Consider the following 26998-nt stretch of genomic DNA (forward strand, 5'->3'; position numbering starts at 1 on the left):
TGCAGGTTCCCTGCTGTTGAGTCCGCCTCCCAAGGTCGACAAGGCCTCACCAGGCCTCGCTCCCCAACACGGCAGACTCAACAGCAGGGAACCTGCACCTCCAAGCCGCCGGAAGGAAAGAGAGCGAAGGCCTCTCCTCCTTCCTTCTTATAGTCTGGTTTACGTAAAAATCGTAGGGAATACTGGGTAAATCTGGACCCTTCCTTGGTTACAAACTGGTCAAAAAGGAAGGCCTAGCCCAAACCACCACACATGTTCTATCGCACAGTATGTGCTGGCAGCAGCACTTCTTCAGGTTCCTCAGCAAGCTGTGCAGAAAAAGGAGTAATAGAGTATTTGTGTGGGAAGAACAGTCAAGATCCAAGACCAATGTTTTGGTCATCCAAATTTAAGCCTCTTCAAAGTTGCAGGAGAAGATACATTGCATTTGTGCCTGCAAACCTCCCCAACAATCTAACCTCCACTTTTTTGCCTGCACGGTTGAGAGTTCTATCAATCCCATGAGAATGACTGCATCATCCCCACTGAATCAAATGCATTACTTCCTTGGGGAAGCCTGTTTGGATCCTCGCCTACATCATGGTGACCTAATGCAACTAAATGAACAACTCAAATAACATTTGGTCCTGTTGACTTAAAAAAAAAAAAAAAGATTATTTTGCTTTCTAGGGGAATTACAGCATCCACAAGGCTTTCAAAGAGCACTAAAACTGCATTCCAAATGGAACAAAGCAGGATGAGAGAGAAGTTCCACAAAACCTGAGATGCAAGAAGAGACCCATCTTCTAACTAATAACCTTGAAACAGTTGATCATATCCCAACTGGTGAGAAGTTCACAAAAAATTAATTTCAGCCTGCGATCAGTGTGAATAACTCAAAGAACCACTTGTCCACATGCTGCAAGAGTGGGGAGAAAAGTCAGTCACTCAAGTGTCCTTGCAGACTTGTACTGCTGCTAGTACATGGCAAGTTTCTGAGGCACCAGGCTGGAATGCTGCAGGAACATGCTCCCTTCACTGAGCACTGGCTGAGCATATTTCACATAATCAAAAATTTTTGTCTTCGTAAAATGTTTTCCCATTTTTAATGTTGTGGGAGGTTCATTAAATTTATGTCCAATCAATTGTTTTGTAGTCTTTTCTCTTTTGTATTTCTTTTACAGGAGTTTCCAAGTGAGAGATCATAATCCCAACCACTGTTATGAACCTTACTGCACAGAAATCGTTTTTTCTAAAATTTGGGATAAGAGCTTAAAAAAAAATCCACTGCAAACACCAAGTGAGATTACCATCTGGAATAAATTATTTTTCAAACCTCAAATCCATGCCAGGGTTTAATTTATGCTTTTCTTCAACAGAAATCCAAGGACATGCTTGTCTCCACAAATTCACAGTTTCGTTCTTTAGAAAGCCGGGCTATACCTAACAAATCAAGAGCTATCAGCTACCATGGGCACTGCTTATGTCTGGTGGTACTTCCAGACATAAACTATCGTACTGCCAATGAAAGGCTTATCCATCTCTACAAATATCATTGCACACAAGCCAAGTTGAGAACTTTGCATTACTGGTATGCATTGAAGAATGACTAACAAATTATGATTACTACTGTAATGACACCACAGCTGGTGCTTCTTAAGCAAAATATTACCTATAAGTAACAAAAGACCTGTAGGGCTGAGTTTTCATTGCTATTTGTTAGCTATGCACAGAGAAAGAAAATTCCTTCAGGAAAATTCTGACTGAGACTTTTCCAAAAGCTTCTGTTTCACAGCAGCTCTCACCTTCCTTTCTTCCTCATAAACACACACAATGTGAGCTGTGAAAACAACATAGATGATGTCAAGTAGTTAGTTTTCCTAGACCAGACCGATGTTGTCAGTTCAACATTTTTATTGCTTTAGCAGGAAAGAGAATTTCAAGTAAAAAAAAAAATTCTAGTAATCTACTCAGAGGAGCCATTATCTAGTAGTATCACTGAGATGCCTCTGTAATGCATAATCCATATCAGTAACAGTGATATTACACTGCACTTTCCTGAATGAATTGAGAATGAACCATAAATGAACTCCTATGCATCTTTTTTGGGATATCTCATTTATTGCAGGAGATAATGGCCAATATTGCATACATTTTTCTTTATTTGAAATTATACTAAACAGTCAGTTACAGGCTAAAACTAGTAAGAAATCATTCCCTTGCTAGGATTGTTCCTTGTAGCTTCTCCTGTGTTCCCTGCAGTATAGTTTTTCTGTAACAGCACTTCTGTTGGAGCTGTGAAACAATATGTAATTACATGCTTTATTGTTACAATTCAAGCCTCTGGGTACCATGTTAGTGATGAGATTTTCTTTAAGCACTATTCTTTTATAGTTCTTTCAAAAAGATTATCTTCCTCCAATTTCCACAGAGAATCTTAATTATTAAGAATAGAGCCTCTGCCAAATGCCATTATGATTCAAGCAGACAGAATTGAATCATAACAAAGATTAAAGAGGGAGCATGGTCTGAGTGCCTTAACATACAATTTTTTAAATTTTTTTTTCTCTTACGCTAAATTTGCCTGTGCTCTTCTTTGAACTGTCTTCTTTCTAGGGTCTCCTAACATGTTTAGAGAATCAGAATTGTAAATGTTGTAAGAGACCTTTGAGATCATCCAGTCCAACCATCCACCCAGCATCACTACTGTAACCCCTAAACCACATCACCCAGAGCCGGATCCTGACACCTCGTAAACACCTCCAAGGATGGTGACTCCACCACCTCCTTGGGCAATGGGTTCCAATGCCTGACCACCCTAACAGGGAAAATTCTTTTTCTAACATTTAATTTGAATCTCGCCTGTCTTGGTTTAAGGCCATTTCCTCTTGTCCTCTCACTGCAGGAACAGCAGAAGAGACCGGCCCCCACCTCACCACAACCTCCTCTCAGATAGCTGTAGAGAGCGATGAGGTCCCCCCCGGACCCTCCTTTTCTCAGAGGATTAGAAGCAAAACAGTGCTAAGAGAAGAAGCCTTGATTTTTTTCTCATTTTTAACCTTCAGCAACCAACCTGACTAAACTGTACTGAAACAATCCCAGGCTCCGCTTTAGGCTGCCATTAACCTGCACGGCCTACAGGCTGGCCTCGCCGATCTCGGAGGTCCTTTCCGACCTAACTAATTCAGTGACTCCGTGACCCCACGCTGCCAGGGCGGTGAGGGACGGGCGGAGGGCGGTGCCGCCCGCCATTCCCGCCCTCCCGGGGCCGGGCGGTGCGGAAGCGCAGGCGGCCGGGGCTGCGTCCCTGCCGGACCCCGGGAGGCGGAGCGAGAGCCCGGGCACGGCGGCATCCTCTGGCGAGGCCATCGCCGGGCTGCTCCATGGAGAAGCGGGGCCCGGTGCTGCACATCGTGGTGGTGGGCTTCCACCACAAGAAGGGCTGCCAGGTGAGTGAGGGGGCGCCTGGACTCCCGCCTCTCCCCTGCGCTCCTTCCTCCCGGCCCTCCCCCGCGCCGAGCGGCGCCTGCCCGGCTGCTGGAGACCCTGCGGGAGGGGCGCGTCTGGCGGGGCCGGGGGGGCTTCGCTGTAGCTCAGGGGGCGGTACAGGAGGGGTTGGACGCCGGCAGGGGGTTCCCTCGGCCGGGCTGGGGCTGCCCGGCTGGGCCCGCCCCGGGCAGTTCGTGGTTATGGAGCTGCGTCCGTGCCCGCCCCCGCTCCGCCTCGGCGCTCCCGCCGGGAGCGAGAGCTCACCCCGCCGGCCCCCTGTTCTCCTGTGACTGCGGGAATCGTGCTTAATGCACTCAGACAGACAGCTCTGAGACAACAAACAAACAAACAAACAAATGGTGTTTTAATCTGCCCGTCCTGTCTTCCTGCCGGCTCAGCCGGGCAGCGCCGCGCTGAGCGCTCACAGATACATCTTGTACCAAACAGCCCCGGGGTACAAGTGCACCCTGGATTTAAGTTTTCTTTGCTTGTCTCGTCTCCTCTTTCATAAATGCTTGACTGCTTCATGTGGCCTGTAATATAAAAGGATTTTATGTTATGTGTTTCACAGGTATTTTATGCTCTTATTTTATTTTCCTTAACCCTTGAAGCAGGAGATGCAGTTGCCCATCTGGCCTGCACATGCAATTGCTTTGCTGTGGCAAGGGCAGATGGATATAACGTTGGATTTCCAGAGACTGTTTTTCCATGGAGTCTTTACCAAAATTGCCAAAACACTAATGAATGTGATGGTTATTCTTGATCTAACACGAACACATTCTATAAAAGGTAGCTGAGAAATTAATGCTTGAGTAAACAAAAGAAGCGTAGCCTGGAAACGTGTAACAATTCCTCATGCCAGCGGAGGCTGGAGTGCAGTAACTCCTAGTCTATGTTCTTCAATCTCTGTTTCTGAAAGATGTGCATGGTTTTGTAATGCATCCTTTCTCCTCAGGGTGTTTGGGGGCTGTTCACATATGGATGTTCACAGGATCAGTTCCTGTGAAGTAATTAGATCATCTAGTATGCAAAGTCTGTGATATTTATCAGACTTTCTTGTCAAAGACTGTTAGCGGATGAGCATTAATTGGGTGTCTGTAGGAGGAAGAGAATGTTTTTGCCCTCAACTTCTTATTGCCCTCTTGGAAAAGGCCTAGGCTGGAGACAAAAGCAGATATGACTTTTGTTGCTTCTGTTCTCCTTTTGGGGTCTGTATTTCTTTTCTTGTACATTAGGCAGTCTTGATGCAAAAAGGAAAAAAAAAGGAAAAAGAAACCCAATCTAAAAGAAAACAAACAAACCCCCAAACTATAAATTAGTAGCAGTGAATTTTATTTTGTTTGTATTTGTATTTACATTTGTAAAATGTTTGCATAAGTACGTTTTGGGACATTGTCAAAAATTGGGTCAGAATACCTCTGAACCAAAGTTTTCTCTAAGTATCTCAAGAAATTACCTGGAGAAGTTGGAGAGGATGGCAATTTAGGAAGGGGACAGGGTAGCTGTGTCACAGGAAGAACTGCAGGAATGGAATGACAGTTGGTAGAACCACAAACAGCCAGACTTCCTAGGGGAAATCTAACCAGAAATCTGATGTTAAATATATTCTGCCTCTGACTTAGCAGATTTGTTACTGAACCGTGGAAAATGTTTCCTGAAAGAACTGGAGGCAGGGAGCTGCACAGCTATGGCCTAATGAGTTTGACATCAGTAGTATGCAAGACTCTAGAGAATTTTTGAAGGAAAGAATTAATTAATAACATGACACTAAGTAGACTGAGTCCTATGTGCATTCGCTAAAGATAGATTGTGCCTGACTGACCTGCATCTTTTATAAGAATAAGCAATTGAATTCTTTTATCTGTGAAAGAAACGGAGTAACTCTCATCTGCCAGAAACTTGATAACAGATCACATTATTTTTTTTAAGGTGGAGATACTGGAGGATTAGTGTAAGTGCTGGTACTTGGGTAAAGTGTAGCATGGAGAAGAGGAAGCAGAATAGATTTGAGTCAGAAGAGGAACTATTAGCTTGAAAGGTGCTTGCAAGGGATGTTTCTCAAGACTGGTATTGTTTACACGATAAAATTGAAGTATAATGAGCAAACTTGAGGAATCTATTATAAAGGAAGACTGAAATGTTGTGCAACAGCTGGATGATAAGGAATGCTAGAATGATAGAAATGGGGTGTATGATGAAGTTGTGCAATAGGAATAAATAATAATAGTATAAGCTTAGGAATTGACATGAGAAAACTTCTGGAAGAGAAAAGAGACCACATATGATCAAGGATAAGTCACAAAAGTGATGTGATTTGATGGAAAGAGTGACAATGGATGTAGTCCTATCATGTAATAATACATTTATTGATGTATACTAATTCTGATCCACGTTTCAGAACAATGGATGTGGATCCTCTGTGTCTTTTCCAAGACTGGATGAGATAGTCCTTGAGCTACCTGTATTTGAGGAGAATATAGAAGAGCTTGACTAGGTAGGCTAACAAAATAGATTTAGAAGCTGTATTCACCTCTGTGAATACAGGAACATTCTTCCCTTTTCCTCTCCTGCCTCTTCACAACTGGAGAGCAGAGGCAGTTTGGTAAGCTGAAATGGGGAGCTGAGGTGACCAAAAGCAAGCCTTGTTTTGGTGGGTGGCTTCTGGGGTGGTTGGTTCACAGATTCTGTTAAGTGGACAGCTGCAGAAGACAGGTACACTGGCACAAGGAGAAGACTGGCAAGGGGTTAGAAAAGAGTGTCTTGAAAGTGGCACTCTGGGACTTCTCTTTTTCGTTGTTGGGTCTAGAATCATAGAATGGTTTGAGTTGTAAGGGACCTTAAAGATCATCTAGTTCCAACCCTCCTGCGGCAGGGACACCTTCCACTAGACCAGGTTGCTCAGAGCCCCATCCAGCCTGGCCTTGGACACTCCCAGGGATGGGGCATCCACAGCTTCTCTGGGCAACCTGTTCCAGTGCCTCACCACCCTCACAGAAAAGAATTTCTTCATGTATCTAACATCAATTTCTCCTCTTCAGTTTGAACCCATTTACTCCTTGTCCTGTCACTACAATTCTTGATGAAGAGTTCCTCTCCAGCTTCCCTGTGGGCCCCCTTCAGATACTGGAAGGTTGCTGTGAGGTTTCCATGCAACATGATCTTCTCCAGGCTGAACAGCCCAAACTTTCTCAGCCTGTCTTTGTAGAGGAGGTGCTCCAGTCTCCTTGTCAACTTTGTGGCCCTCCTCTGGACTTGCTGCAACAGTTCCATGTCCAGCTTATGCTGGGGGCACCAGAACTGTATGCAGGCAGTACTCTGGGTGGGGTCTCATGAGAGCAGAGTAGAGAGGCAGAATCACCTCCTTTGCCCTGCCGACCATGCTCCTTTTGATGCAGCCCAGGATTCAGTCAGCTTTCTGGACTGCAAGTGCGCACTGCTGGCTTATGTTGACGTTTTCATCAACCATCATCCCCAAGTCCTTCTCCGCAGGGCTGCTCACAATAACCTTTGAAGTATTGATAATGGTCTTTGAAGTATTCATTGAAACACTGCGTTACATGCAGCTGTATTCCAAGAGACTCTTGGAAAGCGAAAAATGAGGAGGAAAAAACTAACCCTTTCATCTAAATGACAATGTTGGCACAAGAGCAAGTGGGTACAAACCATCTGCGTGTGTGTTGCAGACTGCCTACGTGAAACCACGAGGTGCAGAAAAGCAAAGGTGCACAGCAGCGCTCAAGCGGGCATCAGTCAGAGTGAATGTGGGGAGCTCTAGATAGAGAGACCGTAGAGCCAGCTTGCCTGTCCTAACAGGAACTGACCTAGTTTGCCTGAGAAGGCTCCTTTCGGTTTCTATTTCCATCTCTTTTTCTCTGTAGTCTTACTAGGAAATGCATGTTGAGTTAGGATTTTTGACAGGATTCTTGATGCTAGGTCTTTCATTAGCTGACTTTCCCTCTGAGGCTTCACTACCTGAAACGTGCAGCTCTTCATGTTGATTAATTTAAAGGATAAGAAACATTTAACCTACAGAGCAAAGACCCTGATGTACAGTTTGGAAATGTATCTTTTTCTTCCACAGACTTGAAAAACAATCCATATGCATTTTTTTTCTGAAAGAGAAGGAAAGTCAGGGAATCTGTCTGTTTCTGTGAGCCTTTAGATTGAGAACACCAGTGTCATGATTATTCCCCATGCTCCTTCCAAGGGCCTTCTGTTGTACTGGGGGTCTTTTTGCTGAAATGCAAGAGACAGTGAAGTTTTACTGTGTGTACATTATTTAGTCTGGGAATGCAGTTTCCTGGGAAATCGTTAAAAGCTTGGGGTTGCCATTCACTGTCATGAAAGCTTTGTGCTGTCTGAAAGCAGCACTAAAACCCCTGAACACACTGGGAGGAGTTTTCTCTAGCAAGTAGGGAGTAAGCTTTTGGAGAGGCTGCAGGCTTTTGTTTGTTTACATACTAGGGTTGCCATCCTGCTTCTTTGGGCCTCGTTGAACTGTGAATCCAACAAGATATTCAAAAAGTGCTGGTTACTGTCTCTCTTGGCCAAGGATTAGAGTGAGTTATGGCAGAGCACTCAGAAAATGGGAGGAGAAACTTGGCTGCAAACTACTAGGTCCACCTAGTATTTGACATGCTTTCAACAGGTCCATTAAGGAAGGGAATGCCAATTGGCAGGAAGCGGGCACTGTGACTGGTTTCTTGCCTTTGTACAGACTGGCTGACTTATGGGAACCCTCCTCACTGAGTCATTAAGTAGTAAATGTCCTGCAGTGGGTGGAGGTCATGGGCAGTATTCATTTGATCATGATTTTCATTCACCTGAAATGAAGTGACAAACATTAAAAATTGCTTTTTTGATCCCTCTTTGGATAAGAGGAATAGCCTCAGGAAAAAGGAACAGCAAACACAGATCTTCTTCATATGTAGTTTCTCCAACTCTTGTCCATTAATGTAAAACACGTGGTTTTGGTATGGTAGGAGTTCCTACACTCTTCACAGGGTTCCACAGGACTGAAGGCACAAAAGCATTGGGGCATAAAGTGATAATAGGGGAAACCTGCTACAGAAATCGTGTTATGTGTTCTGGAGTATCTGTAGCTTCTCGGCTCATTACTTACTGATCCAGTAACTTATGAACAGGTTACTGGTCGAGCTGCCTGGCTCTTGTTATGTTCTGTTGATCTCCTGCTTTGGTATAGGGTGATAAGGCTTGGATTTCAGGGCTGTTTGTGCCTTTCTTCTGGAGTGGCTGATAACAAATTCCTCAATGTTTTTGAGGAACTGTAGTAGTGGGTGACTAGTGATTTCAGAGCAAATAAAGGGAAAGTGTTGTGGGTTTTTTTTTTTTCAGAATCGTGAAATGCTTTCTCTCATTACAAGTGAGTGATAAAGCACTAAATTTCCTTACAACATTTTAATTTTTGAAAGCATCAGGTGGTGTGGAAAGTCCTTATCTGCCTTAGAATAGAGTTCTTTAGCAAAATGTAAGCTGAACAGAGCTCGACTAGCAGATGCAAGTTGTGTTGAAAAATATGGGGAAAGACCTTTGCTTATGGTGAAGGTAGAAGACTGAAAGTCCTGAGGTGCACTTCTCCAGCAGTGATCATGTGTACCATGATCCTCGTTTTAGCTCTGTCTCCAAGTTTTATTTATGTGGAGAGGCAGAGAGATGATAGTCTCTGAGGGTGTAGGAAGGCTTAAAATATCACGAGTACTCCAGAAATAATTAATTTTGAAGGCAAAGTTAAAAAGAGAACTGATGTATTTGTAAAGGAGAGGAAGGAAAAAATTCAACGAAGCTGGAAAAACTTGTGGGTAAAAGAGCTCGGCACAAGTCCCTGTGATCCCCAGGCTGGTTGCTGAGGAAGTACATGGTCCCTTTGCTACTGTACTGCCTGACTTGCCACAACAATCCTCACCTTCTACTGATGCTGTGAGGCTTTGAGGCTAGTTATATCTGAATAAACTCAGGCCCTGTGTCAACACCACTCAGGCCACACATAATCTCACTTCATTTGGGGCAAGGAACAGCTTTTCTGCACCCAGTGTCCTGACCAGTTCTGCACATCGATGCTGACCTTGTGCAGCACGTGACCATTGTCTCATGTAGCCTCCTAAGGGTTTGAAATGATTCCATATTGCTTTTGACTTTCTTTAACATACGCATTTCTTACTGTGTTGTGAAAAAAAAATTACATCTTGTGTAGTAGGGAAAGTGAAGAATTACTGTGAGTGTCCTGGACCGCTCACGCTGCCAGTCACTTTTGTTTGCTTGGGATCCTTGATTTGTAAATTAACGGCAGCGTACCTTGACCTACTTCTGTGTACTCCTGTGGAGAATGACATTTAAAACTCCCACAGGTATGGGAGTGGATTATTGTAAATACTGAAAGGCATATTCCCCTGGAATCCTGAAGTTTGTCCTAAGGATCTTCAAGGTACTTGAACTTTTTAATGTGTGATGTTTGCTTTCTCCAAAACACTGTCTGAATTGCTTGCCTGTGCCGGACTGGTTTTGTGTGGACTGTGCTTGAAGATCAATCCCCCCTTCTTGCCTGAACAAAGGTTTTCTTTCTGGCATGCAAAGGAAATCTAAAAGCAGGAATCACACAGCTGATACCCAGTTTAAGAGGAGAGCCTGAATATAATCTGAGAGGTAAGAATGCCCTTTAAGACTTCTTCCTTCACTGGGCTGTGTATGTGCTCCTTGTCTTCTGAGAACTTCCAGTACTTGAGCTCTGGAAGGTAGTGCTTATTACAGTATGCAGAAATCAGCACATAACATGGCTCGAGCAATCCATGTATGACCCTTTTTACTTATGTCTAGGGAGTCTGTGTCTTCAAGCAGAAATGTTGGCAAGTTAGGCTTGACTTTGCAGAATTAGGAGATGTCTCAGGAATGAACGAGGTCAGTCTGCACTTTTTATCAGTGCTTTCGAGAGCTGCCTTCATTTCCAGATCTCCTATGCCCTTGATTGTAGTGCTTCTTTTTGAGAGGGAAATACTGAAGTCAGTAGATTCTGCAGGCAGAAAAATTCAGGGGATTTGCTGTCTTTCTTCTAAGGCTCTGATTTACTGGAGAATTACTTTCTTCTCTTTTTTTTGACATTTGTTACCCCAGTAGTTGTTGTCATTCTGTTAGGTGTGCTTAAACGTAAAAGTGAAGTGTATGCTTTTTTGTCTTTAAAGTTCTTGTGTCTTTGTTTTGGAGGAGCATAGTAGGTAGGTTTTATACTGTAGGTAATCTTGTCTAGTGATTAAACAAAATCCTGTTAAAGGAACAACAGAAACAAAAATAACTTGAAAAGGAACTAGGCTGGAATCAAGCAAAAGTGCTTTGTTCCTGTTTCTGTTGATGATAACCTGTAAAGATTAGCACAATTCCTTTGGTTTTGTTCCCTTCTTGTAACAACATTAAAGCACTTTAAAAGACTGTTATGAGCATGAAATCTCCAGATGAAATTAATCATAGCATATACAAAGATTAGTCTTTTGTCTAAAATACATGGATTTGATTACGTTCAACAGGTGGTAACTTTGAAAGAAGCTCCTAGGCTTTATTAGAGATACTAACTGGCACAGGATGCTGATTATTCTAAATACACAACACATTGGTGAGTACACATACTTCTGTCAACAGTGCCACTGATTCTGATCTCTTCTGTAGAGTTAATGATGAGTTCCACTTTTTGCATGTCTGCGTAACCCACTAACTTGGTATTTAGTGTTCATTGTTCAAGAACTCCCAGGTATGGTTGATTTTTCTTTATTTCTTTGTTTCATTTCTTTGATTAGTTTTTCAAGCTTGAAAGAGCTTGATAATCTTATGCTTTGATAATCTTGCAATTGCTTCTGTGAAGCCCCAACCAGGAAGTAAAGTAGTTCTTTCAAGGGTTCCGTGCTGGGTGTTTTCTCCATAGTTGCCGTGATGTGTGAGTTCAGAGAAGGTTCCTAAATAGCCATTTGCAGTTATCTAATGCTTCCCATAGTCATCATAGTTAACTGTTGTCTTATGATCTGTCTGTTCTTTGTATATGTCATAACATCTGAGTAGTTATTTAAACATTCTGCAGCAGCAATCTTGACCTTTCTCTTTAGTAAATAAATGAATGCTAAATCAGTAAAATAGGTATTTCTGAACTTCTGCTGCACCTGTCATCTGCCTGTTTCAGAATGTTTTCAAATTGTAACTTGAGCTCTCAGCACCTGTATAAAGGTGGCAATGTAATTTACATACATACAGAATAGAGGGAGGTTCAAAGCTGCACAGTCACCCAACAGAGGTCACTCCAGCCAGAGCATACTGGAACTTGCAAGGCTCAACTTTGTGTTCCCTGTCCTAATATTGCCTTATTTGACAATAATTTTGGCAGTCCATCTCATAGCTTGTATGTGGTGCTGAATTAATGCACCTAAGCAGAATGCTGTTTCTAAAGGCTCTCTCAGAAAACTGGGGATGCAAGATTTAAAAGCAAGTTCCTTGCCTGCTCCAACATGCTGGGGGGCAGGATGTGGGGCTGCCTGCTTCCTGGGGGTTACCAAGGGCAGAGTATGTTCTGTACTTCATTTTGTTACTGTGTTTACGTAGCTTCTGGGCCTCATACTTGATAGTGAGCCAGATTTGCTCATTCTCAGGAGTAAATCTGATGTTAAAACTTGTAAGGAACGAGCAAATTCACTAGGAGCCATTCTGTGCCCAACAGACATCCGTGCTGAAGAGCCTGAAGGCTTGTTGGCTCGTAAGACAAGGTGATGGCTCGCTTGGACTGCACCAGTTCAGCAGTAGATGCTGTATGAATTACACACAATGGCTGTTTCTAAACTGATAAGTGCTTCAAAGCATGCTTGCTGTCCTGGTCCTCCATTTGCCCAGGGAATGCTGGATTCACTGTACCATTTGTCAGCTTGTTGCCAGCTCCATTCTAGTGGGAACCTGGGCATGCAGCAGAGCTGAGGAAAGGATGCACATCTGAGTCTTGTGGGTGATGAGGTGTTTGTGCTGTCCCTGGGGAGAGGAAGTGCCACCAGTCCCTGTAGCTGGGTGTGTTCATTAAGAGCCAGTGGGTGCAGCAGGTTGTGTGGGTGAAAAACTGGCTGCTGCTGACCCCAGTCTATACTGGCTGCTGTGCTGGGCAGATATCTGTCAGGGGTAGAGCTAAGGGTGCCCTCACTTGTTTCATCAAGGAATTTACTCTCTCTGGCAACTTGTGCCTTCTCAAGGGTTCATCCTGTATGAATTCTAACTTGCTTTCTGTAACAGCACAAAGTCCTCTCTTGATGGCACAGAGCAACTCCCCTTGGCTGGAATGGTTGCGGTAATATTATGTTCATTTTCTGGGAGGAGTGTGTGGGGTTTTTTGTGTTGTTATTTACATTCTTACTGAAGAGATTGATAGGAGTCAAAGTTCCAAAGCACACAATTTATGTAGGACTTGAACTGTATGACTGTAAAAATAAAGTGTTAAGCAATTGGAAAGAGTGTGTAGAATGCACACTGGCATGACTTCAAAAACAGAGGTTTTGGTGTTTCAGGTTATCTTTTAAGGGTCTAAGTAAGAGTCAGAGCTTTACTGATCCAGTCAGAGTTTTTGAAGAAAACTTGAATGATTATATTGTGCATCTGTAGCCATACTGATGGTGTCTTAGAACTTGTATAAGTGGCCACTCTATAGCTTTAGCAATATTGGGAACGTGAGGAAGTTCCAGCTTCAGTGACTGAAAGGATAGAAAAGACTGTGCTCTGCCTCTTTGTAATACAGGGATTTATTTCACTGTTACTGTGTGTGTATGTAGTGGATTTTTAAATATATTAATATAAATTTGTATCATAAGTATTCTTCATATATATTTTTATATTGATATACGTGCATGTTATACATAGTTGATACAAAGAATAATATTTATATAAATGTATAACATATTAAAAATCTGCTGTTAGAGGTCATATTACTACATAGGCATTGTTAGGTGGATGGGCTCTTAAGCTTGTAGGTCCTGATCCATTGATTCTGCCATGCAGCAATGGGGAAGGTTTGTCATTTAAGTCTGATTAAATTATTATTTAAGTAATAAATTGTTCTCAATGCTGAAAGACAAACAATGCTCTTAGATTTTCATTTGGCTGTGTACTGCCGTTATTATGGTAATTCAGATAAAATCATTGGTGTGCTGGTCTTCTCTGGGTCTTGCTACGCTAGGACTAATAAATCAAGAAAACTGATTTTAGAAATCTCTATTTCAACTGAAAAACAAATACTGACTTGTATGAAAAGAGATCTCAAGTTTAAGGTGTAATTTTAATCTATTGGATTTTTTTGATTACTGTTGCTTAGTGTTAAACGCAGTACTCAACATTTGGAAGGGTTGGTGTCCTTGAAATTAGATGTGTTGTAATGATTTATAAAGGGAAAAGATTTTCTAAATAGGAATGTAGCGAGTGAGTTTATATTGTGACTGCTCTGCATAAGGGTCACTCCACTTGTAAGTGGAGTATTTCGAACATGTGATAGTAGATGAAGTGGGGAGAATGGGGAGGTTATACTGAGTTACCAGCACATTTTAAATTATCACTGTTTAGTGTTCACTGAGGATTTTATTCTTACTGTGATTGCTAACACTTTAACTCTTTTCACTGAGAACAATCTTACCTGAGTATGAAGTTCACCAAAAATTAATGCCAACTACACGTCCGGTATTTGAGAGCGAGAGTTTAGGTGGACATACATGTATATTTTGGAAATTTCTCTTTTGTCAGTGTTCTTCTTTAACCTCTCTTTTGATCTTGTACTTGGAATTTAGTAGAAGACAATGTCAATACATTTTCCTTAAAAAAAAAAGCTATCATGTTTGTCCCTAAATGTAGGAACTGAAATATGTTTTTCCTTGCCTGCACTCATCTTTTCTTGCTATGTGTTAATGAATGTGTAGTAATTTAACAGGTTGCCTGGTACTTTTTTTAATATTTTTTTCCACAAACAAGATAGGACTGAGTGTCTGTAGGTGCTTTATATCCAAACTAGATAGATTCAATACAAACTGCATATAAAAGGTTAGTTAATGCAGAAGAATTACAGAAAAATAAAAAATGTCAGCTTCAGAAGTTCAGTTGTACTTCAGTTTAGGGAGTTTTTTTAAAATAATATTTGAAGCTGGTAATTCACAACAGTTTAAGTATTTTGTATAGTTTGTTTCTCCCCTAGATCCCAAGACAATATTCTGTATTGATTTTAGCTCTGAAATCCATCAGGAGCTGTCTGCTTGCAAAACATGACAGTCTGAGCAGGCAGAAAGCATTGCCATCAAAACCCCTTGACAGGTGTGAGCAATGTTTCCAGCTGGAATGAATATCCATGACACTTGGAATAGTAAGAAATGGGTGGAGATACTAGTTCATGTTTTATGTAGTTTATTTTGAAATTGCTGGAGAGTTTAGCTTTGAATTTGAATTTCATTTGTTGAGGAGTCTTGTTTAATTCAATCGAGGAGGCAAAAAACTGTAAAATTCAGCAGTCAGCTCTGAAGACTTGCATGTATTTCTTTGTTCCTCTTGACTACTGAGCTTTATTGAAAGATTTTGTTTCTCTTATTTGCAGGCATTTTTGTAATGCACACATATATTAATGACAAACAGGGAAGTTGAAGTGCATTTTTATGCATGCACGTGCATATACACGTGGATTTACATAAAAAGCCATTATATTTGAATAGAAAAAATGAGCTCCTCTTTTTTCATTCTGTGAAGAGGGGGAAAAATGGTGTAAGACAGGTTTCTTCAGTAGTCCTATCCCCCTGTCATGGTTTGTCTTGGGTTTAAGGTGGAAGGGGAGAAGAAAATAACTTTTTAAGTTACCTTCCCTTGGAACACCACACTGTACAGCTTGCACACACAGACTGAGAGAAGGTTCTTACTTAGACTCCAGTTGTTCAGAACCTCAGAAATGATAGAACTGAGATTCTCTGTCCCTCCATTAATATCACCTGTGTACATGTGCACTGCTCAGTTTCAAGATTTTCAAGAACTGTGACGTTTCAGCCATTTCTGTTTTTGGGGTTTTTTTTAAGGCTACTCAATATTCTTATAATACCTTGGTTTTGAAATAGTGTTTTGTTTCTGTGCAAAGGATTCCTAACTGCAATTGATGCAAATCTGCAAACTGGGCTGTAGAAATCAAGCAGAACATCTAGAGAATGGGGGGAACAGTTAGAGTGAGTTTCATGTACATTAATTCAGTCTGCAAGTTAGACCTAGAAGCCTGAGCTACCTCTCTTTAGAGATGATGGAAAGAAACATATCGGATGAATCATCCTTTGCAGGTGTCTGTTTTCTCTGGCTATGCAGAATGCTTAGGAAAACTACCTCAGCTGACATGAATCCCACCTGCAGTGGCTACTCACTGAATTTCAAAAAGTCAAGCTTTCTCATCACTGAGAACTCCTAAGTTGGAGGAGGGATGGAAGAAAGTCTTCCAGGGCATTGCATGCTCTCCTTGCTGTTGGTTTGTCCTGTTTTCTGCTTCTTTGTTACTTCCCTCCTTTCAGCAGTACTTCTACGAGCAGCAGTCTGTTAAACTACACAAATGTGATTCCTCTGTAGAAACCAGTGTACTTCATACATGGATCCTCTTGGGGAGGAGGAGGGATAGTATGTCATAATGTAAATCAGGACTATCATAAAGTATATCTGTAAAATACATTATTTAGGGTCACTTAAGCAATCTTAAATATGATTGAGCTTTGTACACACACATGCATACATAAATTTGTTAAAACACATTTTTGCAAGAAGCAGACTAATTGAAAACAAGATTATCATCGGTATCACTAATGCCTGTTCAGTTTGTTGAATTTGGAACAGACAGAGCCTGCAGAAATTCCTGTTCCTGGGATTGTCTGATAGCAGCTGAGGTGCTGATAGCATATTGTGAGCTAGAACAAAGTAGTTCTTCAGCAAATTTCATGCTGTCAAAAGAACACAGGAGCCACATGTCTCGGCTTTATTCTGGACTTTAAAAAGGAATATTCCTTAGTGAATACATGTTTTTCATATAGCTTAACTTGTCCTACTCTTCTTTCCTTTAAATTTGTCTTCTAATTCATTATTTTGTCTGGAATGCAAACTACAATTGTAGTTCTTGCCTGGAATGCAAAATACAATTGTAGTTCTGTAAGTGCTTGAAAACAATGATGTCTTAGATCCTTACTTATAGTATTTCCCTGTCAGGAATGATGCTTTGAAGGTATTCGCTGGAATCTAAGGGACTCAGGGTTTCCTCTGTATTCAAAGGGAAGAAGCTCCTGTAGAGGATGATTCTGAATCCCTCTCTGTTGGCCATGCAGTGAAATAAAATATCTGATAGAGAACATGAGTGTAGATGCTCCTTGACTATGTTTTAAAACTTAGGAACTGTGCTTTATTTGTTGCTAAAGTTGTTCCTCCTGTGAGAGTCCAGTAATAAATCTGTAAACAGTGTTTTCAGCCAGGCAGTTTGAGTCTGAACAGCAGCAAATGGTATGATATTGTAGACATTTTCATGAAGCTTCGAGCATTTTAATTTTCTTATAATCTGTGATTTGAAAAGAGTAGGGAATTCTCAGGATGTATGTGTCTACTAAATGGCAGACAGTTTCTCTGCTCCTTGTATGGATGCTACTTCTAGTTTGTCTCTCATTTGAAAGTCAGATGCTCTTCTGTTTTGCTTAATGGCATATTTTGTTTAAAAGACTGTGGATTCTTGATAGCTAACTACAAGTCCAGGTCTGGATTTTTTCTTCCTTCCCTTACCAAAATTAATCCTTTTCTATTGCATGCCTTTTTTTCTACTCCGTTGTCTAATTGGTCTTTGTGGATTACTTACCTTTAGCTCAGGACTTTGTTCTTTCGCCAGACCTTTTATCTTTTTGTGGATATTTTCAAGAACTCTTTTATAATACGAGTGTATTGGGTTGGTATGGCCAGGTTTTGGTAGCAGGGGAGCTACAGGAGTGGATTCTGTGAGTGGCTGCCCAAAGCTTCCCCATGTCTGACAGAACCAAGATGGACCTGCTGGCCAGGGCCCTGGGTGGTGGTAGCATCTCTGGGATAATGTATTTAAGAAGGAAAGTAAGTTATTGCACAGAAGCAAATTGCAGCCAGAGAAGAGTTACAGTATGTGAGAGAAACATCCCTGCATACACCAAGGTCAGTGGAGAAGGAGGGGGAGGAGGTGCTCCAGGTGCAGAGCAGTGATTCCCTTGCAGCCCATGGTGAAGACTACAGTGAGGCAGCTGTGCCCCTGCAGTCCATGGAGGTCCACGGGGGAGCAGAAATCCACCTGCAGCCCGTAGACAACTGGACACTAGAGCAGGTGAAAGTCCAGGGGAGGCTGTGACCCCATGGGAAGCCTATCCTGGAATAGGCTCCTGGCAGGACTCCGTGATGGAGTCTGTTCTTGAAGGACTGCACCCTGAGGAAGGGACCCACACTGTAGCAGTTCATGAAGAAGAACTGCTGCCTGTGGGAAGGGCTCACATTGGAGAAGTTCATGGAACAGTCTACCGTGGGAGGGACCCCATGTTGGAGCAGGGGAAGGAGACCTCTCCTTAAGGAAGAAACAACAGCAGAGACAATGTGTGATGATCTGACCACAGACCCCCTTCCTGTTCCCCTGCACTGCTGGGGGGAGAAGGTAGAGAATTGGGACTAAAGTTAAGTCCAAGAAGGACTTTACCTACCTCGGGGTGGGGAAAAGGTGTTTTCAAGATTTGGGTTCACTTCTTATTATCCTACTTGGATTTTATTGGTAAAAAACTAATTTCCCCAAGTCAGGTCTGTTTTTCTTATGACAGTAATTGCTGGGTGATTCCTCCTGCCCTTATCTTGACCCATGAGCCTTGCGTTGTTATTTTCTCTCCCCTGCCCAGCTGAGGAGGGGAGTGATAGAACAGCTTTGGTGGGAACCTGGTGTCCAGCTAGGGTCAACCCACCATAACAAGGAATAGGAAAACTTGAAATTAATACAGCAAATAGCAAGACTGATTTCTTGTGATGTTTTCTTGTCTGATGTGCTTTTTTCTTAAGTTGTTAAAGGTTGCAGACAGAGTGACACCGTGTGTTAAAGTGAAGAATTTCACTTTTCTTATTTCCTATTTCTTCTTTGGTGCACTCATCCTTTACAGGTTTTTTCTCCCCTTTTTTTTTTAATAATTATTATTATTTTAGTATCCATCAAATGTTAAGATTATCTGTATGCTTGCTTTGTCATGCTTTTTTATTTTCCATGTATACATACATACATACCTGGAAAACTTCTATGTACAGATTTACAGCTCACTATTTTATAACTAAGTGTCCTTGAAGAGAAGTTGCAGTATCAATAAACTATTTCTTTTACTGATAAATCTGTGTTTAGATTTCTTTCAGCAATTTAAGAAATGCCATGGCTGGAAACCCAGAGGGGTATCCATAGGAATAGAAGAATGTACTGTAAAGATGGTGATTGTGAGGATCTGTATTAGACATGTAGTGTAGTGCAAGGAATGGAAAGGTTGTTCCTGTTTCTAGGAAAACCAGGAAAATAGCAAATAAATGAAAGGTGAAATTGGAAAGTGGTATTTCCTGGGGAAAGGAGAAGAAGGTACTTTAGCCCAACGTGCAGAACGCATTGCAGTCAGGGTCATAAAAATACATTAAAGCAGTGCTTTGCTGATAATGTAGTTTCTGAGACTATTCAACGTCCTGTAGGGTAAAATAGAGACTTGTGTATGTTAGTGTTACCTAGTCAGGAGCACTTGAGGGGCTGAGAAGTCAAATCTGGTGTCAGGATGTGTGTGCACCAGCAATGACCCCTGTTGACGTTGCGGGTGTGGCAATGTGCTGCTGCCTCTGTGCACACAAGGAAGAAGGTATTCAGCTCCTGGATGATGTTTTCTGCTTGAAGATCTTTTTCATTTCTCTCGAGGAAAAGGAATTAGGCTGGGTGGAAGCACTGTAGAAGCCAAATCTGCTTGGGGCCTGTCAGTTGGACCAAATGAGTCAGTCTGTGGGTGCTTTGAAGGAAGAGACAAGGAATGCTAGCTGGAAAAAAAACTTTGTTTCATACCATTGGTAAAGAAAAGGTGCTAGACTGAATCACAGAGGTTTGCTTGTTTGGTAACTGTGATGTAATCTCTCTTTTCCTCCCCTCTGTTTTCATTTGTTTGTTTAGGTTGAATTTTCCTATCCTCCCCTAAAGCCTGGAGAAGGACATGACAGTCACAGTTTGCCAGAGGAATGGAAGTACTTGCCATTTCTTGCCTTACCGGATGGCGCTCACAACTATCAGGAAGGTAAGAAGCGAGAGAGAAAAGTTGTATGCACTGCTTCTACTGTAACCCAGAGAAAAATCCTGATGCCTGGAGAGCTGATCAATGTTTCTTTTTACTGTTAGACTTCCTGCACTTTTTTTTTAGGTTGCAAAATACATTGCCGGTGATACATTACTTCAAAATTTAACATAAAAGTCGATCATACAGTTGTACCTGCTATATCAAGAAATCAGATGTCAATAAAAACTAAAGGGTTGCATATCAATTGTCTATATTAATAGCACAAAGCAAGGCTGCCGGCTTTCTCAGAAGTTCTTTGAAGGGTGAATAAACTCTTGAGTAAAACCTACTCCAGTTTTAATGTGAGGGAAAAATAAAATTCTGAAAAACAGCTTTGTGATGTATGTCGTAATTATGATTTTTTTTTTCCTCCAGTAATTTTAAGATTCTTAAAATGATGTACAAGTCATTTCTTGCCAGGAGAATGACATGAGCTTTAGTGTACTTGTCAGCAGAATGAAGATAGAAATATCCCTTTGTCATATAGTTACCAGCAAGTTCACTGCAGTTTTTATTTTGTTTAATATTGCTTTTATTTCTTTGTTTATTTGGCAGTGGTATTGTTCATCACTGTCACATTTATATTCTTGTTCAGTTGTTTCATCTTTTTTTCTGCAGAGCAGTGAACAAGGAAGTCACTTTAAAGAGCAAAATCTCAGAAACCCTTTAACACTAATTTTAATAAGATTTTTTTTTTAATCTTTGTATACTTATCTTCCTAATTCTTCAGCTTCTGAAGACCTTGTTTGGAAGCAAAGAAAGTGTTAGCAAAATAATCCCCTTCCTAGCAGCAATTAAGAGTTTCTCTGACTCTGGGTCACAATTTTTGTAGAATTTCTGCATTGTTAAATACATAATGAGAAGTAGGGTACATTCAAAGCTAGGAAAAGCAAGTGCAGCTGCACTTACCTGTGTCTCTCCTGTTCATTTTGTTACTATGAAGCAAACAAAAAATTAATAGTTTGTTTCAAAGCAGATTTCACTCATGTTTTGAAAGGCGAACAGTAGTCCTCTGTTTTACTTAGGATTTAGCAACTTTCTTCGAGTAGTAGCAAGTGCATGTGTGTGTGGGTGTGTGTGTGTATATCTAAAGCCATAGAACTCTTTCTCTTGTCATATTTTATAGAGATTTTATTTTTCATTGTGTACTTGCACGGAGACAGTAATTATTTTCTGTAAGACTGGGTTTCACAAATTCTTTTTGTTAGAGTAGTGGTAGTGCATGGATGTCTGTCTTGGCAGTGGTAACAGCTACTCTGATCTTTCAGCTGTGTGTGTCCTCCTTGGTGTTGGGGTTTTCTTTCCTATCTTGATTACATTTACCTTCTTAATGGCATCACTCTCCACTTGTGCAGCTTGACTCATAGTGCCTTGCCTTTGCTCCTTCATGCTGAACTGGGGAAGTAGCATGCCTGTAGGTTTCAGTAGGGCTTCTCTGCTGTCAATAGCTGCTTCTAAGAAGCCATCAGCTGACTTAGAGGAGCCAGGTTTGGCTAAACATGAGGCTGTTTCCAGAATATCTATATTAGCACAGCTGGAGATTCTTCCACAAAATATCTTCCAATTTGAGAACTAATTTGGGTTCAGGCATAGGTTTATATGTGACTTTTTCCTTTTTCCCCCCCCCCCCCCAAGTTTCAGAAAATAAGTGTGCCAGTATTTTCAGCAGTGAACCTCTTATAAATAAGTGATGCTGAAAATAAATATACTGAACTCTTGCTAGTGACTTACAAAATAGTCTTTTCTTTTCCACAGATACCGTGTTTTTCCATTTGCCACCGCGATGTGGGGATCGAACCACAGTGTATGGCGTCTCTTGCTATAGGCAGATTGAAGCGAAGGTAACTTCCCAAGCTGTGAATTAATTATATTAATTAAATAGTAGGCTTGATGTGCTAACAACCCTAAAATGCAGTGGCTTGCTTTACACCAACAGCCAAACTGCATGATCGGCTTACGTTAAAAGTCTATAAAAATGTGCACAGTAGATAGCTGCTAAACTTGAGAACTGTTGTTTTCCTTCCATCAGTGGGCATATTGTGGTCTTCTGAAATGTTCAAGGTGATTGGAAAATATATTTTGTTTCTTGAGAGCTAATCCAGGCATCAGCACCAAGGAGCAAAATGCAGCTGTCAGTCTGTCAGGAGGCCAAGTCATGTTTCCAGGAAGTAGGCCTCCTGGGTGGAAAAAGTTAAAATTTCTCCAATGTGTGACCATGAAGAATTTGAATATTTCTTGGGATCTGACTGTGCAAGTGTAGTGATGGTTGTCTTCAGCTAACCTCCTTTGCCAAAAGTACACTTGCAGAGTAGACCAGATTCTCCCCATTCATGGCAGCTGCTTACTGATACTGAACTTTCAGTGGCAAAGTTGAAAAATCAAAGCGAGCCATAGTGTGCACCTGATCACACTGAGGAAATTAGGTAGCTAATGTACTAAAATCAGCCCATATTTTCAAAAATAGTAATGGTAGGATGATCTGTGCACTTAGATTTGAGAAGTTATTATAAATTTCTTTTAAAACTACTTCCTTTTGCAGTGAAATGCCAAGAATCTGGGATGACATGTAGGTTTGAGTTTTAATTTACATGTTCTGAATAAAAGACTCATTTATGTACTCTGTGTTAATCATACGTTGGTTATATTTCAAGTTCCTACTTAAGTTTCAGGAGAAATTTTACACCTGCAGTTTTTAATTCTGTTTCTTTTGAACTAAATCCACATTGGTTTTTGTTCACTTGTTGTCTTTGCAGCCAGTCTACTGTATTCTGTGATTTAGAGTCTTGCTTTATTTAACTATGCAATAACCTGGCTTTATTGTGCTCTTGATTCCAGTTTATGCTGTTTAGTAACCAGTTAGGAAGATAAATAGATGTTTAAGATGAACTCTTTGGAACAAGTAGAATAAACCCCAGTGTGTTTTGTATGACAGCTCCAGTGCTCTTTCCATCTGTCATTTATGATACATGGGCCACAGTCCACACATTTTCTGGTTTGTACAGTTCAGTGAACCATTTGTCTGTATTTCTGGTCCCACCATTTCCAGGTTTGCTATAAAGTGCTGAGGCTGTTTGGTCTGCCTGAGAAAGTAGCTGATTCTGTGGATGATACCTCCTTTATTTTATGGGTTGCTCAAAGAAAATCCCTGAGTAAAAAGCAAAATATTTCTAGGCAAAGAGTAGGAATAAGACAATCTGGTTCATTTTAACAGACAATGTTAGAGAAGAGCAAGTGATGTGTTGTGACATCTCTCCTGTTACATTATCCTGAGTTAAAATGCCATTGCTTTTTCCGGGCTGTTGCCTTTTTCTCATGCTAGTATCTTTTAAACAGTCCTTTGCCTATCATCACAGCTGCATTGGGATCCTTGCTGGGCAGAATGAATAAGGCTCCAACACATCAGTGTTATGGTGCTTTTTACTTGGTAGATGTGTCCCTTTTTGGTCTTGTCCTTGATTTTTTACCCACAAGCTCTCAACCTGTTTGTGGCTGTTTCTCAGAGAAAGCACTTCACAGTCTGTCCATTCCTTAACATAGGAGACAACACCTGTGCCCCTGCTTCCCAGCCTATCCCTTCTGAAAAAGTAAAGGCATACTTCTAAAAAGTAAGAGCAAAACATTTAATGGTTTGTATATCCCGCCATTGAAGGTAGCCAGTTTTAGGATTTTGTTTGAATGTGACAACTCGACTTGTGAAAACATTCTTTTTGAAATAATGTGTTGGTAAAAATACTGTAATACTTGTATTTCTCAGGCATTAAAAGTACGGCAAGCAGACATCACCCGAGAAACAGTACAGAAAAGTGTCTGCGTCCTCAGTCAGCTGGTAAGAATGTTTGTTTAACTCCCGAGACACTTTCAGGTAACATTAACAATTACTGTTCTTCCATATTCTTATTTGGAACACTTGGCTCCAAATATCTCTTAGTCATTGTGGAGGGTAACAAAATACTGAAGTAAAATTGAATCAAAAGGCTGTGGCATTTGAATGAGCTGCCTTGAATTGTTTCTTCTTGTAAGAGTAATTGGAGAAGTGTCTGCCTGCCTGTTGTCAGGGATGAGGATATCTATTGATTCTTCTTGAGTGCTATGTGGTAGGACTGAGGGGTTTGGCCAGTATAATCACAGAGAGGCTAGGGTTGAAAGGGACCTCAAAGATCATCTAGTGTAATAACTGGAGGTAGTGGCTGTTGACAACTGTGAAGGAGGTTTTAAGATGGTGACACATGCAGTATGCTCTTGTTTTGAAGAAACATCTTTTACTTCTACCTATTCAGCAGAAGCTGCTTGGTCACCAGGCAGGGAACAGAAATTCTTTTTGTGCTTAAAGCTGAAGAAAGAACTATTACTGGAGATGTATGAGCAGTGTTAAAGCAGGAAAGTACTTTGTCAGAAAGATGTTCAGTGATGGTATGGTACATGCAAATGGAAGGAACGTGGAATTACCATCATTTAAGATGAGCACAGGATAAAGATGCTGAGAGTTAGTCACTGAGGACTGCTCATCCATGAACTCGGTGTAATAATGTGTCAGTATTGCAAGGTAAGGATGGGAGAAGATTAAAGTTCAGAATGAATGACTACATAGTTTTATTCACTTGCTTTTGTGTTTATTTTTCTTCCAAGCCATTGTATGGGTTACTTCAGGCAAAGCTGCAGCTCATTACACACGCGTATTTTGAAGAGAAAGACTTCTCGCAAATTTCAATTCTAAAGGTAACTTTGCAGTAATGGCCACACAGAACAAAGCTTTCAGTGTATGGCTAAAACCTCAGTGTTTTTACTTAGTGCTCAAATATTCCTTTTGCTTCTGTCATTCAGTTTTTCAGCTTTTGTAGTACTTCAACATGAACTAAATATACTACCCTAATCTGACAGAGGATCAACTTTCTGATTAGTAATGAAATGCAAGAACAAGCATGATTGTCAGCCTGTATGTCCGTTGACTCCATTAGTAAAATTTTACTTTGTTTCTGGAATGAGCCATTGAAATCCTTGAGCAAGTGAATTTTATTTATTCTGGGTTTTGTGTGACCATGTGCCATTAACAGCTTCTGGGGTTTTTTTGCCTTTGTTGTAACTTTTACAGGAACTTTATGATCACATGAATAGTTCCTTGGGCAGTACTTTGCTAGAAGGGTCACAAGTTTTTCTTGGTAAGTGACTTGTTTTGTACAAGCAGCAGAGATAATGTTACTCTAAACAACACATACCTTTCCTGAGCTAATTTTTTTATGTGTATGAACAGATTAAGCACTGGAGGTCTGTGTGCCTGCATTTCTTTATTAATGGATTTAAATAAATGTAAAATGTAGTGTTGCCTTCATAATAGGAGGTATTTGTATGTTGAAAGCCATGTTACTTCTTGACCTAACAGTCTGGCTAGTAACTGCTTGTCTGCTTTTGGGAAACAGTACCTTGTTAATTTTTAAGTTAAACTGTTTGATGGAGTAGGGTGCTCAAGCTTTCATCTACCTGTTATTTGGGATATCTACCCCTCGATTCTGACTCTTCTCTGTGTTTTCTGAATGCACAGTGTAGTATTTACTAGTATTTACTAGTTTCCCCACTGCTGTGTGACAGCCAACAGGAGTTATGTCAGAGCATAACTATTCACATTATTACCGTCTCCATCATCAATTTAACTCTTGCTCCTGCTCAAAAGATTGAAAGCATTTTGTATGAGTTGTGCTATTGGAATAACCAAGTTCACATAGAATCCCTAATGGGTCTCTCCCTCCTGCTGAAAATGGTGACAAGTAAGTTAGTATCTCTATTGGCTTTTAAATTGTAATAATTGCTCCCTTTTTGGTATCTCAGGTCTGTCTCCTCGGGATCTTGTTCTCCACTTCAGACACAAGGTAGGCATTCTCTGCTAGATACATAAAGGACGACACCTATTTTAGTGAGTAAAATGCTTTGTGAGGGAAGGAAAAATAAATATGTCTAGACATACCTGAGGTAGGAGTAAGAAGACTGTTTCCTAAGTACTTCTGGTGACAGCCTCCTGATTTTCCTTCACCTTCCACCTGCATTACTTCAGTGAAACTAAGTTCCAGACTGAGTTTTGTCAGTCTGAGGGATTTCTGGAGATTTCTAGGTTTTTGTGATATTTTTTAGTCCTGTCCCAAAGTGCAAGTGGTTATTTGTGGTCTTGTTTCTATTTCTCATTTGATGAAGAATGTTACTAAAGTCTGTGCAGACACAACCTGGAGCGTTTTTCCTCATATCTTGTAATTTTTGTAGCTTCTGCCATCATAGAAGCTGAAGGGACTTGTACTTCTTTTTCCTGTTGACTACTAAAATTCATTGTGTATCATATAGCTAAGGTACAAATAGCATTTAGAATCTTTTATTAACTGAGATGCATCAAGGAAACAAGTTTGAGAATCTGGATTTCATGGTGTACTTACACCTGCTCAGTAGATGTTTTTGGGTAGAACTCACTTTTGTCTACCTTGTCTGCCAGTCATGCTCCAGAAGCATTTGTGTTCTTCCTTGAGTGTAGAGAGTCTGTACAGCCACTTCTGATCTAGATACCTCATCTGTAGATAATTAAAATTAGGTGAGGTGAATGCTATTCTTGGTATTTTGGTGGATTCTTTTCAGTATTTCTGTGGAGGAACTCTTTTACGTTTATGCAGTTCACTGTTTTTTAAAATTCTGGAATTGCACAACATGTTCTCTCTGGTAAGCTATGAATGATTCAAATTACAAAGTTCTTGTTTGTGGAGGTCACTTTTATTGTGCATCTCCTGCTATTTTTGATCGTGTGGTCAGATGGAGAAAGGGTACTGGAACACTTGTTTTCACTGGTCAGATGTATTTGATCATTGGACAGTTATGCAGTGATCAACATGAAACCTTGAATAAGAGATTATGCTTGCACAGTAGTTTTCATAAATGGCACTGGTTCACTCACCGTGTTTTTTCTTTCTGTGTTTTTTTCAGGTCTTGATCCTTTTTAAACTGATTCTTCTAGAGAAAAAGGTAATGTTTTGTGGGCTGAGGCAGGTAATTGAAGTACAAATGCAATAGTTAAATTTTTTTCACATATAAAATAGAAGTATCTGAAGTAATACCAACAACTTTGCATCAATATATAAGCTGGGTTATTAGGCTAAAAGTAACTTCTGTGTGTTGATGTATAAATTTGCTTTCACTTCTGTGCTGTCCACACTCTG

At 40.8% G+C, this 26998-nt stretch overlaps 2 protein-coding genes across 3 annotated transcripts in view; one reads left to right on the plus strand and one right to left on the minus strand.

The window, feature by feature from the left end:
* LZTFL1 (leucine zipper transcription factor like 1) overlaps positions 1-3169 on the minus strand; it is a 15491-nt gene extending 12322 nt beyond the window's left edge. Inside the window, exons 1-2 of one of the 2 annotated variants that reach the window (XM_027659420.1) lie at positions 3053-3168; positions 1670-1819 (exon numbers count right to left, since the gene is read on the minus strand). The gene's annotated coding sequence lies outside the window, so the exon portion shown is untranslated. Of the gene's footprint in view, positions 1-1669; positions 1820-3052 lie in introns of both variants that reach the window. The other variant, XM_027659422.1, reaches the window with a different exon arrangement.
* An 89-nt stretch (positions 3170-3258) lies between these two features.
* AVL9 (AVL9 cell migration associated) overlaps positions 3259-26998 on the plus strand; it is a 42173-nt gene continuing 18433 nt past the window's right edge. The window contains exons 1-8 of the mRNA XM_027659413.1: positions 3259-3428; positions 19655-19775; positions 21570-21655; positions 23569-23640; positions 24441-24530; positions 24904-24970; positions 25635-25675; positions 26766-26804. Coding sequence (XP_027515214.1) covers positions 3363-3428; positions 19655-19775; positions 21570-21655; positions 23569-23640; positions 24441-24530; positions 24904-24970; positions 25635-25675; positions 26766-26804 — 582 coding nt within the window. The 5' untranslated portion in view covers positions 3259-3362. The remainder of the gene's footprint in view (positions 3429-19654; positions 19776-21569; positions 21656-23568; positions 23641-24440; positions 24531-24903; positions 24971-25634; positions 25676-26765; positions 26805-26998) is intronic.

This window comes from Corapipo altera, unplaced genomic scaffold, assembly GCF_003945725.1.
Source record: "Corapipo altera isolate COAL_440 unplaced genomic scaffold, ASM394572v1 44b, whole genome shotgun sequence".
NCBI lineage: Eukaryota > Metazoa > Chordata > Aves > Passeriformes > Pipridae > Corapipo > Corapipo altera.